This window comes from Stenella coeruleoalba (genome assembly GCF_951394435.1).
Source record: "Stenella coeruleoalba genome assembly, chromosome: 14".
Lineage (NCBI taxonomy): Eukaryota > Metazoa > Chordata > Mammalia > Artiodactyla > Delphinidae > Stenella > Stenella coeruleoalba.
In genome coordinates this window covers 55,474,765-55,490,453 of record NC_137160.1, presented here as the reverse complement: position 1 = coordinate 55,490,453, position 15,689 = coordinate 55,474,765, and the positions used below count along the sequence as shown (strand labels likewise).

The window sequence follows — 15,689 nt, the reverse complement described above, 5'->3', positions numbered from 1 at the left end:
CTGCTCTCAGGCTTTCTCTAGTTGCGGCCAGCAGGGGCCACTCTTCGTTGCGGTGCATGGGCTTCTCGTTGCGGTGGCTTCTCTTGTTGCAGAGCATGGGCTGTAGGTGCGAGGGCTTCAGTAGTTGTCGCAGCGGGCTTAGTAGTTGTGGTTCGCGGGCTCTAGAGCACAGGCTCAGTAGTTGTGGCACACAGGCTTAGTTGCTCCGCGGCATGTGGGGTCTTCCCGGACCAGGGATCGAACCCGTGTCCCCTGATTTTGCAGGCGGATTCTTAACCACTGGGGCACCAGGGAAGTCCTGTCTATTAAATTCTTAGCACAGCGTGTGTTACGGAGGAAAGATGGACTCTCCGGTGATTGAGTTGATCTAAGGGCAGGTGAAGCGTCTGGACTCATTCTCCATCTCATCAGCTTTGTCTTCACCTGGGTTTGTGCTTTTATCATGTGAAGGACTCCAGCTAGATCACAGATCTGTCTGGCGTTTGACGGGGCAGTCCAGACTGGGGAGCATGTCACCCCGGGAAGGATGATCTCCACCGTTCATTGTAAATTCAGCACTTCTGGGCCTGCTTGCCCGGAAGTGGCAGCAGCAAACTTCTCGATTAAGAGTTTTGTCTTCGTCGGTGCCAATATGTGCTCCCAGGATGCCAGGACATCCATCACTGCTACCAACAGCCTGCTGGTAACTCTCTCTGGCCTCCTCTCTTAGCATCCTTGTCAGACAGAGAGCTCACTCCCCAGCGAGGGCCCCATATTCCATCCTTGGACGACCGACTCCTAGAAAAGTATTCTTTATGCCTCTCTGAGCTTTTCCTTTTGTGGTTTCCCTGCGGGCCTCATACGGCCTGAGTCCATGCCATCCTTTACACAATAGCCTTCGAAATAATGGGAAACCCCTCCGACTACCTTCTCTTGCAAACGAAACACCCTCTCTTCTAAACCATTCCTTATAAGACATGGTCCTCAGAGAACCCTGTGATTTCCCCTTAAAGGGAGGGCAGGAAGGCGGCAAGGCAATCCTTCCCTCATTCTAGATATCACACATCTATGCAGACGCACCTTCATAGAAATAGACAACTTACCTGACGTTAAAACCACAAGTCTACTCTTCCCGTCCTGGATTTGTGCAGTCCTCCCTTTATGTCCCAAGTTTAGGTCCTCCCACATTTCTTTCCTTTGGCCTCTCCATATCGTTTTGCTTTCTAAAGTAGGCTGTAGTTTCAAGTTACCTCTCTAGTCTCTCAATCTCACGTGCGATACCACTGCCCTGTCCCCTGGATTTGCGAACGTTCCAAAATCAGTGCTTCTCAAACTATCTCTGGTGATGGACAGTTTGTTTTCTTACTGGATGTCAAATCTGTTGCAGGTCAACATTTTGGTAAAATGCCATAAAAATGAATTACTAGAAGAAAGAAATTAAAAAAACAAAAACATGCAAAAGACAAGTCGTCATCTTTCTAATGGATTCAACGACAGAATCTCTGTAGAATTGCTATAAAGTTTCTAAACGCTCCCTCTGGGTGTTTTCATGACCTATCTCACGGTGCACTCATCAGATACTTTGTGAATCCAAACCTGTCTGTGGGTTACACTTTGTATAGCACGGGGTCTGTGTGGTAGGTGTGCTGGAAATGCGTAACAACCAGCTCTCTGGGGGGGATACCTACTGAGTCACAGCACCTGCCAATTCCTGTGGTGTAAACACTCAAACCAAGGTCAGTTTCAAGCTAGCAAGGAAATGTCACTGAACGCAGACTTGGGGAGGGATTTGCACAGTTGAATCTGGCCAGCTGATAAGAGCCAGTTCCAGCACCCCACTGTTAGCCCCATTCCACTTTTTAAATCTCTTTTCCAATAAAGCACTTCCTTTTGAGGGCTTGTTAACCTCCTGTTCAGCTGGACCAAATCACTCAAATCGGGAGACCTTTGTCCTCGATAGAAACTAGACCGAAACTAGACCGTTCCAGGCAGCCCTTCTCTCTCTGGTGGTCTGGACTCAGCAAGAGCAGACCATCTGATACGACTCACTGCAAATCCAAAGTTGCTCTTACTAGTAAAAGCAGATCAAGTCACAGCCTGCTTTGTGGTTAAGAACAACGTAGGACAGCTTGTTTACACCTACAAAGTCAGCCCTGTACTTGTATATTTTGGAATTCTTCTGTTGATCTTTTGTGTTTTTATTTGTAGTTCCTTATGGGCTTGTTCTCGTATCTGAAAGTGTTTCTAGCATTCAGCAACCAGGAACTGCTAAATAATTCCTCAACATAGCTTTAGAGTGTGTGACCCATTCGCTCAACCAGTAAGTCCATATTAATAAGAAGAAATAAAAAGTAGGTTTGCTCCTACATCTGTTTTGTGTCCAGCTGACATACATAGGATAACTGGAATGAAAGGAGAGTCCAGGTAGTTTTCCAGAAATCCTTCACCACTCCAGACAAAAATAATCCCTGGCTCTGGTCTTTCTGAGACTAACACCAGCATTATCTTTCTATGCAAATGTAGAAAATATTGAAGAGTCAGCTACAAACTGAAATAGGGTAGGAATTTGTTCTCATTTGTTTTTCTTCGTAAGTTCTTCTTTAAAAAAAATTTTTTTTCTTAATTCAAATGTAAAAACCGATCTCTGGTCTCTTGCTGCATTGCACTATTATGTGAATGAAAGTAATGACAGTGAGATCTGGAAACCTGCTCCTGCTGACTCTTCTTGTAAACGGATAGGAGACTTTACAGCCAACTTCGCGCTGGGATAGCACATCACCAGAACCCAAAGGAGGAAAAACTCAATGTATCTGATATGAACAAATAAACCTATCCGACAAAGGAAAGCGGTAATAATGATTAAACCAACAGCATCATTTCTTTTTCAAGTTCCACTTGAGTAAAAGGAGCACTTGCATTTTTTAATCAGTGTTTTTGAGAATGTTCCTCTTAAACAAGCGAAGTGTTTCCCTTACTGCATGTAAGCCCCTCATTTTTGTTTCTGTCTTGACCAAACAAGATTTATTAACTTGTGTTTCACCGTCCTTGGGCCCCACTCTACCACATGCTTCCTGGTGCTCAGACCTCAGTGCATTCTATTTTTTTTTTTTTTTTTGCGGTACGCGGGCCACTCACCGTTGTGGCCTCTCCCGTTGCGGAGCACAGCCTCCGGACGCGCAGGCTCAGCGGCCATGGCTCACGGGCCCAGCCGCTCCGCGGCATGTGGGATCTGCCCGGACCGGGGCACGAACCCCGTGTTCCCTGCATCGGCAGGCGGACTCTCAACCACTGCGCCACCAGGGAAGCCCAGACCTCAGTGCATTCTAAATCATTCGTGGTGCTGAATCACGAGAGTAGAATTTTAAAAACAAAACAACAACAACAAAGAGAGAAGAGAAGTGTTTAGGGCTTAGCCTGCGAAACTAAGAAAGCGTGATGCTGGGAAAAATTGGGGGATTTAGTTGTCTGAGTGTTTGGAGGAGCCTCAGATGCACAAGAACTGGGGCATGAGGGGGAAGGGAATTGCGAGAAGTGTGAGTTGTGTGTTGGGTCTCCTTTCTTCGCCCTCAAAGTGTAATCTTAAAGATTTGAATTCCTTCAAAATTCCTATTTGATGACTGACAGGTGGTGCTTCTTTGACTCCGATGGCCCTGGCAGAATTGTGCCAAGCTCTAAACACCAGTAAAATCTCATAGTAAAGCCCCTGGGATGTAACCCCATGGCGGATGGTCCCCTAATTCAGAGTGAGCCAATCTCAAATTCTTACCTCCTTTGGGCATTGGGGCTGGGCCAGCCTGTTGAGGAAGCCATGTCCCCAGGGTCCTCCCTGTCCAGTCTAACCCTAGTGGATGCCTAGCATTGCTGCTGCCGTCCTGAAAGTCCCCGGCGATCCAAGTCCCCAGAATTATCCCTATTGATATCGAAGAGGAAATGATAACAGCCACCAGATGGCGCCAAATTGCATTTGGCCCCAGGGGGTGCGTAGCCAGCCCCGACATCACACTGGAAATAATGTGACACCCCCACCCCCCAATCATAGGTACCACATCGTGCTGTAAATCACAGCAAATGATATGATACTGTATTTGGCCGCGTTGTCTGGTTTTGATTATCCACACCCAAGAAGGAAACTGGGGATAGCTCACAATGAGCAGTGAACAATCCAAAGAATCAGACATTTGATGTTGGAAAGTGGCACTTAATTTCTTTGGAATATAGGTGGGCTGAATGTCCTGAGAACCCATTTCGGACAAAATACAGTAAGTCCCCTACACAGGAACGAGTTCTGTTCCGAGAGTGCATTCATAAGTCCAATTGTTCGTAAGTCCAACAAAGTTAGCCTAGGTACCCAACTAACACAATCGGCTATGTAGTACTGTACTGTAATAGGGTTATAATACTTTTCACACAAATAATACACTAAAAAAAAAAGCACAAAAAATAAAGAAAACATTTTTATTCTTACAGTACAGTACCTTGAAAAGTACAGTAGTACAGCACAACAGCTGGCACGGTCACATCTTCGAAAGATCGCAACGTAGGGGACTTACTGTAATGAGTTCACATTGTAGGAGAAGTCATAAAATGATCTAGTTTCTTAGATTCGAATAGATAGATTGATTCTATCCTAATGATGGTCCCTCCCCGGCCCACCCACTCGGGTGTGCAGCTGAGTAACTGACACTGAGCATTACCCCCTTCAAATTTCCTGGGAAGCGGAAAGTAGCCCCTCAGTGGTTACAGTGCATGAAACTCAATCAAGTGAGGGGAAACATCAACGGTGCACGTGTCTGCATCCCCTGGCTTCCCTGTGGCTGGTGGGATAACCTGAGCCCGGGCTGGTCCTGCTCCAGCGCTGTGAGCTTCCCTCTGCTGGTCCCAGGCTCGTTAGCTAAAAGCTGCGGAGTTTGGAGTGTGTACCGCTGAGCTCTGTTCCTATTTAAAGATGTGTGATTCACGCACAGCTGAGATGGAAGGTTTTCCTGGGGGAGACTCTGCCAGTCCCAGGTAACGGAGAGGAGGCTGCATTTCTATTATTCAGGCTACCCTCACCTCCAGAGCACATGTGATACTGTAATGTGACATCTGTGCGTTTCTTTTCCTTCAACTCTTGGGCAAGCCCTGGGAAGTAGCCAAACATTTCTGTCCCCATCTTTTATGGTTAAGGAAATTACACCAAATCACAGGGCAGTGGAACAGCGGGGCAGAGAAATGCGATCCTTCTGTTCATTGTTCATTATAGGATGATTTTTTTGAGCGACCTCAGGAAACACCCTGAATATCGAAGTGAGTATTTCATTCAGCGAGATGGCCTGAGTGACAACTAGAACCATGGGTAACTAGCTAGCATTGTGTGGTCAGGACTTTTCGATCTGGTGTTAACAACAGTCCCAAAAGGAAAGGCTGAGGCTGGGGCTGGGAATGAGGTGGGGGAGAAAGTGATGGAAACACAATAGTTTGAACCATTTTTTAAGGGGACTCAACAAAAGGCTTTAGAAAGCTGGTTAAGGAATCATTCTTTACCAGGGGGCGGTTCCCACGTGGAAATTTCATTCTCTTCAATCTGTGTTTTACTGCGTCGTGCTCCACAAATATGGAATGCTGAGAAGCAGTGTGTACAGCTTCTTCAAGACCCTGGGTTTACCCTCAGATGTTTGCAGACAGGGGCTGCAGGCTGCTCCAGTGGGAACCTCCAAAAGGGGCGCCTCACTGTGCAGAACCTTGGGCTGATCACGTCGCCCTGAAGGACAGCACTTTGGGGAGTGGGTTCCTACAGGCCACACGCAGGCTGATCTCCCAACTAGCGGGTACATTTATTTTACAGTAGGAGACGTGTGTGTGGTTTCCTCCCTCTCAGAGGACGGATCTGCTCGGAAACAGCAACACAATTCAGAACTAAAGTTTATAGAGTGAGCACATACCCAGAAAAAGGAAGGAAGGAAGGAAAGAGGGAGGGAGGGAGGAAGGAAGGAAGAGAAAGAAAGAAAAAGAAAAGGAGGGAGGAGAAACGGAATGAAGATAAAAGCAAGGTGTAAGAAGTTAAGACAGTGGGTTGAGCTCAGCCCCCCACCGGCGCCCTGCTCCCTCCCCCTCCCCTCCCCCTCCCCCACAGGCACTTTGCCCTGTTCTTAGGATTAGAACACACAGGCTCACAACCTCTTTGCTTTCTTCTTTTTTTCAATGTTCTTTATTGACCCCCAGAATCTTCTCCAATGAGTTACTTTGTTCAGCATTAGCTGTGGTTAATATTTCCCTGCGAAGGCAAAGATTTCCCAGGTCTTTTCCGTGTTATACATTATCTCTCAGGGTGCCCTGTTGCCCGGGAAGATTTCTACAGATGGCTAGTCCTGTCTGTTTTATGTCAGTTCATATTAATCTCCATTTCAGAAACTTCCATCTCAGAGATCAGTGCTTTTCAGTCTCTTTCCCCCTCAGTCGTATGGGGGTGTCGCCTTAGAGGAGGCCCAAATATGCCCCCTAAGGAGGGATCTCACTTAGTCTATCAACAGACCTGTCTTCACGTTCAGTGTCTTGGTGTGTTTCGTGGGCCCTAATTTCCAATGGATGTCAGTTACAATATTGACAATTAAAACCCATGCAGAAATCAGTGTCTTTGTTTTCGCTGTCTTCCAGTGTCATCTTGCATTACAACATATAAGAAGACACCACCTCCAGTCCCACCCAGAACTACCACGAAACCTTTCATTTCTATCACAGCCCAGAGTAGCACAGAGTCGGCCCAGGACGCCTACATGGATGGACAGGGCCAGCGAGGGGATATTATCAGCCAGTCTGGACTGAGCAACTCCACGGAGAGCCTGGACAGTATGAAGGCTCTGACAGCCGCCATCGAAGCCGCCAATGCCCAGATCCACGGCCCAGCAAGTCAACACATGGGCAACAATGCTGCCACCATCACCACCACCACCACCGCCATGGCCACCATCACTGCAGAGGACAGGAAGAAGGACCACTTCAAGAAGAATCGATGCCTGTCCATTGGGATACAGGTAACAGCCTCCCTTTCTGTCCTCCGAAATAGAAGCCCAGGGAGTTCCCTGGTGGTCTAGGGGTTAGAACTCTGCGCTTTCACTGTCACGGCCTGGGTTCAATCCCTGTTTGGGGAACTGAGGTCCCACAAGCTGAGTGCCTCAGCCAAAAAAATAAATAAATTTGTTAAAAAAAAAAAGAAATAGGAACCCCAAATGAAGAAATGTACCCCTCCCCCTTTTTTTTTTCCAGAAGATTCACTATCTTACCATTTTGGATGATGTAGGACCAGACTTTCAAATTACTGGCTCTGGACTCCTGTACGTTGTGAAATGTGATTTTAAAAAATTACGAAGGTGTTTTGTCTATAGACATTATCAGCATCTTTTTTTCCCCCCCAAAATTCCAATCTTTTAAAATTGAAGTATAGTTGATTAGCAGCTTTTATTTTTGTTCTCGAAATTGAATGTGGTGAGACAAGGGGAGGAGAATTAAACAAACATGAACACAATCAAACATAAAGTGTCCTCAATTCCTAATGCACATTTTGATTCTCAAAAAAGGAGTGGGCACCCAAGAACAACGTGGATGACTGGATGGTGTTACAGTGTGTTCAACGCTATTGAGTAACCACACGAGAACAAAAATGCGAACCACTTCTCACAGACATGGGAGTGATGGCCAGTGAGATCAAAGGGAAGGAGAGTGTGGAAAGCAATAACTCCCATCACAGCATCATGAGGAAAGAATGTGCACCAGGGTCAGCGTAACTGTGGGCTATTTCATTATGCATTTCATTAAAAAGGTAGATCCTTCAGCAGGCTTCTCAGTTCAGTTCTCTGTTTTCTATTGCCCAACGATAAGATCAAACTGACTCTTGGTTGTTAGATGGGTTCAGCTTGGCTTACCCTGCTAGAAATTTCCTCCCATCCATGGAGAAGAGTCATTCTTTCCCCCCATTTTTGTTGTGCTGTACCGTTCCGCAGGTGCCCTTTGAATAATAACTTCCTGACGTGGTGGCCCATAAATCTATCCACACTGAACCAACTCTAAGGCACGTCTAGGCACCGGGCGTGGGGGACGTTTTCACAACGATGATGGATGTTCACCATCCATTCTGCAGAGTCCACTTTGAATGGACAATTCAACTTTCTCTGGTAGCAATGAGTCAAATGCTTTTTTATAACCAACGGGTTACCATGGCACGACTTGTCAAGTTTCCTAAAAGAACTTGTAGCACGGGTGCTTTGGACCAGATGACCCAGCAGGAGGCCCCGGGCCTGAAGTCAGCCTCCACCCACCCTCACCCCAACCCCAATCCCAGGAGTTAATTCCCTCCCACCGCCCAGAGGATTTCAAGGGGTAGGGAAGAGCAGAGGCCGGTCTTCTGTGTCGTCCCAGGCAAATTATTTCATCTTCCTGAGACTGTCTTCTCATCGAGCCCACGTAGGATTATTTGAAGGAGGGAGTTTACAAAATCCAGCTTCCTGTAAGGCTTTCAGTTTGGGAGGATGAAATAATTCTGGGGCTGGGTAGTGTTGATGGTAGCACAGTAATGGGAACGTACTTAATGCCACAGGAACTGTACACTTAAAAAGGGTTGAATGGGGGCTTCCCTGGTGGCGCAGTGGTTGAGAGTCCGCCTGCCGATGCACCGGACGCGGGTTCGTGCCCCGGTCCGGGAAGATCCCACATGCCGCGGAGCGGCTGGGCCCGTGAGCCATGGCCGCTGAGCCTGCGCGTGCGGAGCCTGTGCTCGGCAACGGGAGAGGCCACAGCAGCGAGAGGCCCGCGTACCGCAAAAAAAAAAAAAAAAAAAAAAAAAGGGTTAAATGGAGAATTTTATGTCTGTTTTACCGTAATTTTTTAAAAATTCCACCTTTCTTATCTGGCACATAATTGGCACCCAGTAATGTTAGTTTTCTTCTACTTCCTTAATGTTTAAATTTTTTTTCTTTATTTTACATTAGTTTTTCAATAGATAATATATTCCTATGGCTCAAAATTCAAAAGTTATAAAAAGACATACAGTGACCAGCCTCTCTCCCCTTGCTATTCAATAGCCAGTCAGGGGCTTCCCTGGTGGCGCAGTGGTTGAGAATCCGCCTGCCAATGCAGGGGACACGGGTTCGTGCCCCGGTCCGGGAAGATCCCACGTGCCGCGGAGCAACTAGGCCCGTGAGCCACAACTACAGAGCCTGCGCGTCTGGAGCTTGTGCTTCGCAACAAGAGAGGCCGCGACAGTGAGAGGCCCGCGCACCGCAATGAAGAGTAGCCCCCGCTCGCCGCAACTAGAGAAAGCCCACGCACAGAAAAGAAGACCCAGCAGCCATAAATAAATAAATAAATAAATAAATAAATAAATAAATAAATAAATGAAATAAAAAAAAAATAGCCAGTCAGTTCTCCTTTCCGGAGAAAATCAATAGAACCAATATTTGCATCTCCCTGCAGGGGTATTTTGCACATATTCAAGCAAATATATATTCATTCCCCTTTTTACCCAGATAGTAGCAGCATATACCTCACACTAGTCTATATCTTGCCTTTTTTCACTTAACAATGTATTTTAAAGGTAATTATCTGTCTTACTGTTCATTTTATTTAAAAGCTTCTATCTTAATCACCTCCCAGTTCTGCTGGTTGGTTAGGTTACTCTCTAAATAATTCTTAGAATAAAGCATTCATATACTATATGATATCCAACTTATATTATTATTTTTTTTACCCAGTAAGACGGAACTACTCTGAAATTCACGAATAATGCTGGGGAGAAAGTCTTTGTTTCAGAGACCACCCTGCTTCTTGAATATCTGGATATTTTAGTGAGCTAAAGAATTGTTCTTACTCTTCCTCCAATCATTGTTCACAGTTATAGAAATTATATGAGAGCACGGCGTGCTTTATATGGTTGTCTCATTCTGCCTCTACAGCAGCCCTATGGCATAGGTGGGTTATTGTCTCTCCCACAGAAGTGAGAACCCAAGGTCACACATCTTATGTTGACAGAGCCTAGACTGTACCTTGGCATCTAATGTGACCACATTATGCTGCTTCTTTGATGGAGAATAATAAGTAAATTTAAATTTAGGATACAAAATAGTCATCAAATTTCATTACACTGTAATCTAATTTAAATCCTAATCCCCCAAATATGTGCTACTAGGACCTTGGGCTCTTTCTCACAGTTTACCTTTTTAGGGTCAGAGTTTTCAAGCCTTTCCCAACATTTTAAATTTAATCTATATCTAATAGTTAATATTATAATTATTTACTTTACAGCCTGTGTGAACTTAGGCCAATTACTTAATGGTTTCCTCATCTGGAAAATGAGAATAATAATAGTTGCTATTGCATCGGTACTTTATATGTTGTAATAAAAACTGATGGATAGGGACTTCCCTGGTGGCGCAGTGGTAAGAATCTGCCTGCCAATGCAGGGGACACGGGTTCAATCCCTGGTCCGGGAAGGTCCCACAAGCCGCGGAGCAACTAAGCCCATGTGCCACAACTACTGAGTCCACAAGCTACAACTACTGAGCCCGTGTGCCACAACTACTGAAGCCCGTGCACCTAGAGCCCGTGCTCTGCAACAAGAAAAGCCACCACGATGAGAAGCCTGTGCACCACAACGAAGAGAAGCCCCTGCTCGCCGCAACTAGAGAAAGCCCGTGTGCAGCAATGAAGACCCAACGCAGCCAAAAAATAAATAAATAAAATTAAAAACAAAAAACTGATGGATACAATATATGTAAAGTTCAAAGCATAGTGCCTGGCATATTAAGGGCTCAATAAATATTAGGTTCGATTGTTATTATTAGTATTATCCTCCTTTAAAATTTTGATTAGCCAAAAACACTAAAATTGTATCATCGGCCGTGGGCTTTCTCAATTTTTTTCAGGACAGAGATTTAATTAACCCTGCAACGTATTTAAAATTTTTGAATGCCTCTTCATAAATTTAAGTAGATTACCCTACATACTATATAAGAGAGGTGACATTTGTCAATATTTGGATCTAACTAAGGGGATTAAAGTCAGAGAGGTAAATTTATCTGCAATGACTAAAGCTTAAGCAGATGACAACGCTTTGATGCAAATAAGCTGTGAGTTTGGACAGGTGGGGCGAGGCTGGAACAGAGTACAACGTCCTTCATCCTCGGACCCCTGCTTCCTTTCTTTCTCCCTTTCCCGGTGCATTGAGCATCACGGTTCTTAAGGGGAATATCTATCGTGCATCTTTCGAAAAAATTTCATTGGGTAATTTTGAAACTACCCCAAAGTGTAACGCTGCAGCATCGTACTTTGTCTGACATCCTGAGCATTTTTAATTTCCATGAGTGTAGCCATACGGAACCGGTTAGAATCCCATTCAGGAAAAAGGTAGCCGTGCTCGTTTCTCACACAGAGGCAGTTTCATACACCAAATTGGTTCTACAGTAATGGGATGGTTGAGAGAGCAGAAAGGGATGCAGTAAGAGGTCACCCTTGGACTAGGGGAGCAGAAGGGGAAAGACGGGGTTACCAAAATTCAGACACTCAGAGGAGAGGCCCATATAGCCCATCCCAGACCACTGAGGCGAGCACGGCCGTCTGGTGCCAGGACTTGCAAGGGCTGGCGCACGTGCTGTTGGGCTTCGAAAGGGCTGGGGTTGGAGCCACAACTGCCAGCAGAAGGTGAAACAGGATGGAAGCCCCCTTCCCTCCTCCGACCTTCCTTGGTTAGAACCTAATTGGAGGCCAGCGAGCAAGGAAGCCTGGGAAATGTAGTCTTCAGAGTCCTGGCCCCTGTGCCACAGAGCAGCTGGGTAGAGAAGGTGGGCTTGGGGCTTCCAGACAGTAACTAAGTCACCAGAATGAGGCACTTTGTCCGATTAATAAATAAATGTGCTATTTCCCTCAATGAGCACATGCATTCAAAAGCCCGTGACGGATGTGGTGAACATATGATCTTGGTTCACGTGTTCTTCTAGTGGGAGCAACTCACAGCACTAATATGATTCTAGAATATTTAAAAATATGCATTTTTATATAATATGTCACCAAAACTCACATCAACTACTTTTTCTGGTGTTTTTCTGGTATTCTAGTCCTGGGTGGGTGGGGGAAGGATATGGATAAATGAATAAATGGAAAGCTATTAATATTTCTATATGGGAATACTCCATAGTGTAAAGATGGCAATTCTCTCAAAATTCATACAAATATTTAAAGAAATTTCAATGAAAATTCCTCTGTGATTTTTATCACTTAGTCGAGACTGGGGGGAGGGTTTTGACAATGTGATGTTAGTTTATTTAGAAGAAGTTAATACCCAAAATACCCTAGAGGTTTTGGGGTTTTTAATGAGTAAAATTTATTTTTTATTTTAAAAAATTTTTAACTTTTTTATACAAATTTTAAATGTTACTTTCCATTTATAGTTATCACAAGATATTGACTGTATTCCCCCACGTTGTACAATACATCCTTGAGCCCATCTTACACCCAAGAGCCTGGGCCTCCTCCTCCCCCACCCCTATATTGCCCCTCCCTCCCTCACCACTGGTAACCACTAGCTGGTCTCTATATCTGTGAGACTTTCTTTTTTGTTCTACTCACTACTTTGTTGTATCTTTTAGATTCCACATATAAGTGGTATCATACAGTATTTGTCTTTCTCTGTCTGACTTATTTCACTTAGCTTACTGCCCTCCAAGTCCATCCATGTTGCTCCAAATGGCAAATTTTCATTCTTTTTAATGGCTGAGTAATATTCCATTGTGTATATGTACCACATCTTCTTTATCCACTCATCTGTTGATGGACACTTAGGTTGCTGGAGTTTTTAAATTACATTTTAAAAAAAGAATTACAGGGACTTCCCTGATGGAGCAGTGGGTAAGAATCTACCTGCCAATGCAGGGGACACAGGTTCGAGCCCTGGTCCAGGAAAATCCCACATGCCGCGGAGCAACTAAGCCCGTGCGCCACAACTACTGAACCTGCGCTCTAGAGCCCGCGAGCCACAACTACTGAGCCTGTGAGCCACAACTACTGAAGCCCGCACATCTAGAGCCCATGCTCCGCAACAAGAGAAGCCACCACAACGAAAAGCCCGCGTGCCACAACAAAGACCCAACGCAGCCAAAAATAAATAAATAAATTTATTTAAAAAAAAAAAAAAGAATTACAAGAGGAGACTTGTCACAGAAAAGATCAAGATTTATTACAAAATTATATCAGGAAAAAAAGAGAGGGAGGAGCAATAAGACAAATAGATCAATAGACCCAGAACACTTTTTTTTTTTTTTTTTTGCGGTACGCGGGCCTCTCACTGTTGTGGCCTCTCCTGCTGCGGAGCACAGGCTCCAGACGCGCAGGCTCAGCGGCCATGGCTTACGGGCCCAGCCGCTCCGCGGCATGCAGGATCCTCCTGGACCGGGGCACGAACCCGTGTCCCCTGCATCGGCAGGCGGACTCTCAACCACTGTGCCACCAGGGAAGCCCCAGAACACATTTTTATATATGAGAATGTTTGGGTAAATATATATGGGTAAAATTTGGTATAAGATAAAGTTGGCATCTCAAACCAAAGAGATGAATTAGTTAATAAAAAGAGCCAGGTCAATTGATGATTCATGTGCAGAAAAAATATTAAATTTCTGTATCTTCTACACAAACATTTCAGGATAGTGGATTTAAGAACTAAATATGAAAAAAAAAATGAAAGCATAAAAACAAATATAAGAGAACTTTTGGTCTTTCCCAACCATAAAAGCTAGATTAACTACATAGTAATTTAAGATTCTCTACAATGAAGAACAAAATTTAAAAGACAAAGGATAAACTGGGAAAAAGTATTTACAGTATATATAGCCAAGAAAGGATTTAAGGGTCATAAGATGTAATGAGATCCTATAAAGAAGAAAATAAACAACTCAATAAGAAAAAAAACCCCACAATAACTAGCAAAGGATATAAATAGGCAGTTTACAGATAAAAATACAAAAGGCTAATAGATATTTTTCACCTGTGATATTAGCAAAAATTTTAAAGTTTGCCAATATTTAATATTGGTGAACATTTGGAAAATGGATATTCCCATACACTGATAAATGCTTTGAAGAGCAGTTTGTCAACATCCCTTACAGTTGAATATGCTCAGTACTTCCATCTAACATTTCTACTCCTAAGAATTTTTCTCATACAATATTTGCAGAATTGTTCTAAATATACATATGAAATATTACTTATAATACTAAATGTAATAACAGCAGAGAGAAAATTACCCTGATGCCCACGTTGCTTACATAACCATTAAAAGGAGTATTTATGTAGCCAACAAAAGGATTGAGTTAGAGCTATATTTACTAACATGATAAAATGTCCAAAAGATAGTAGTGCTAATGAATAAAGCAGATTGCACACAAAAAATATATAGTATAATCTCATCTGTGTAAATTTAGTATTAATAATCACTTTTATATATAATATATTCTACATACGTTAAAAGATGGTCAAATATGCGTCAAAGAATTGACCATGCTTCGTGGGGAACTTCTGCTTTCTACATTATACACTTCTGTGTTTTAGTTTTATACAACTCATGTTAAATGGCTTTCTATTTAGAAAAAACTAATCTATTAAAAACATAGAGAAAAAAGAGGAATAAATCTAACTGCTCTGAAGAGTCATAAAATTTATTTCAAACTTGGGTTGGGCCTCATCTGTCACATAAGCTATCAGTTATACACAGATACATTTTCTATATGACCTGTAATATATGCCTAGCTATTTAGAAACTATGGAGTGATATCCAAAGCCAATTCCTTAATTTAAGGGGGGAAAAAAAAATGAAGATGCTCTATAGTTATATTAATGAGGTTAATACCTAAATCTCCCAATGTCAACAATTCTAACTACAATAAGTGAAATTTCTGCCTTCTTTTGCATTTTGGTATTTGCAGATTCAAAACTTTCAACAACACCATCCCATGAGGTGCTCCCTTCTAATACAGAGCTCACAGGAAGTATATCCTCACAAGTCCATGCAGGAATCACAGACGTTTATTAGGCACTTTGGAAATGAACAAAACTGCATTTTACTAAGATCAGCAGAGTCCAAGTGCGTTATAATGAAGTTGCTCATCAAACACGTAAACATTGAACAAAAAGGTTATAAATCACAAAACATTCCAATAATATTATAGAGGTTTCTAATGAAATGGGACTTTGTTTTTCAAGCAAGATGACTAAAATAGAGCACCTCTACTTTTGGTTATTTCTTCAGGTGGATGATGCTGAGGAACCTAACAAAACAGGGGAAAATAAAGCACCCAGTAAGTTCCAGTCCATAGGAGTGCAAGTAGAAGAAGAGAAATGGTGAGTCCACATGCATTTGTCCCCTTTCGTCTTGATGTTGGCAAGTATGGTACAAGTATTTTTTCCCTATGAAAAACCTTGAAGATTCAGTGTTATTTTCCATTAACTTCTGGGAGCATTCAGAGGGGGAGCCTGAGTCAATATTAGCTGATTCCTTCCTCTACTTTGATACTGGAGACCACTCCATTTAAATGTTAGCTAGAATAGTAGTGCTGGGGCCCAAAATATGCCTCAATGGCACGTTGATTATTTTGAATTAAAACTACTTAAGAAACAGTCAACGCGAGAGGGATACTTTTACCCTCCTCTCTGTCTCCCTGAAAGCAGGAAATAAATTTCCCATGTGAAAGGTGCTC

General features: G+C 43.5%; 1 protein-coding gene across 14 annotated transcripts in view; it reads left to right on the top strand.

The window, feature by feature from the left end:
- DLGAP1 (DLG associated protein 1) overlaps window positions 1-15,689 on the top strand; it is a gene marked incomplete at both ends in the record, with an annotated part of 968,578 nt that overhangs the window by 902,702 nt on the left and 50,187 nt on the right. For 12 of the 14 annotated variants that reach the window (XM_079943254.1, XM_079943263.1, XM_079943262.1 and 9 more), the window contains 2 exons: window positions 6,613-6,989; window positions 15,242-15,333. In XM_079943254.1, coding sequence (XP_079799380.1) covers window positions 6,613-6,989; window positions 15,242-15,333 — 469 coding nt within the window. The remainder of the gene's footprint in view (window positions 1-6,612; window positions 6,990-15,241; window positions 15,334-15,689) is intronic. The other 2 variants (XM_079943265.1, XM_079943259.1) reach the window with 1 other exon arrangement.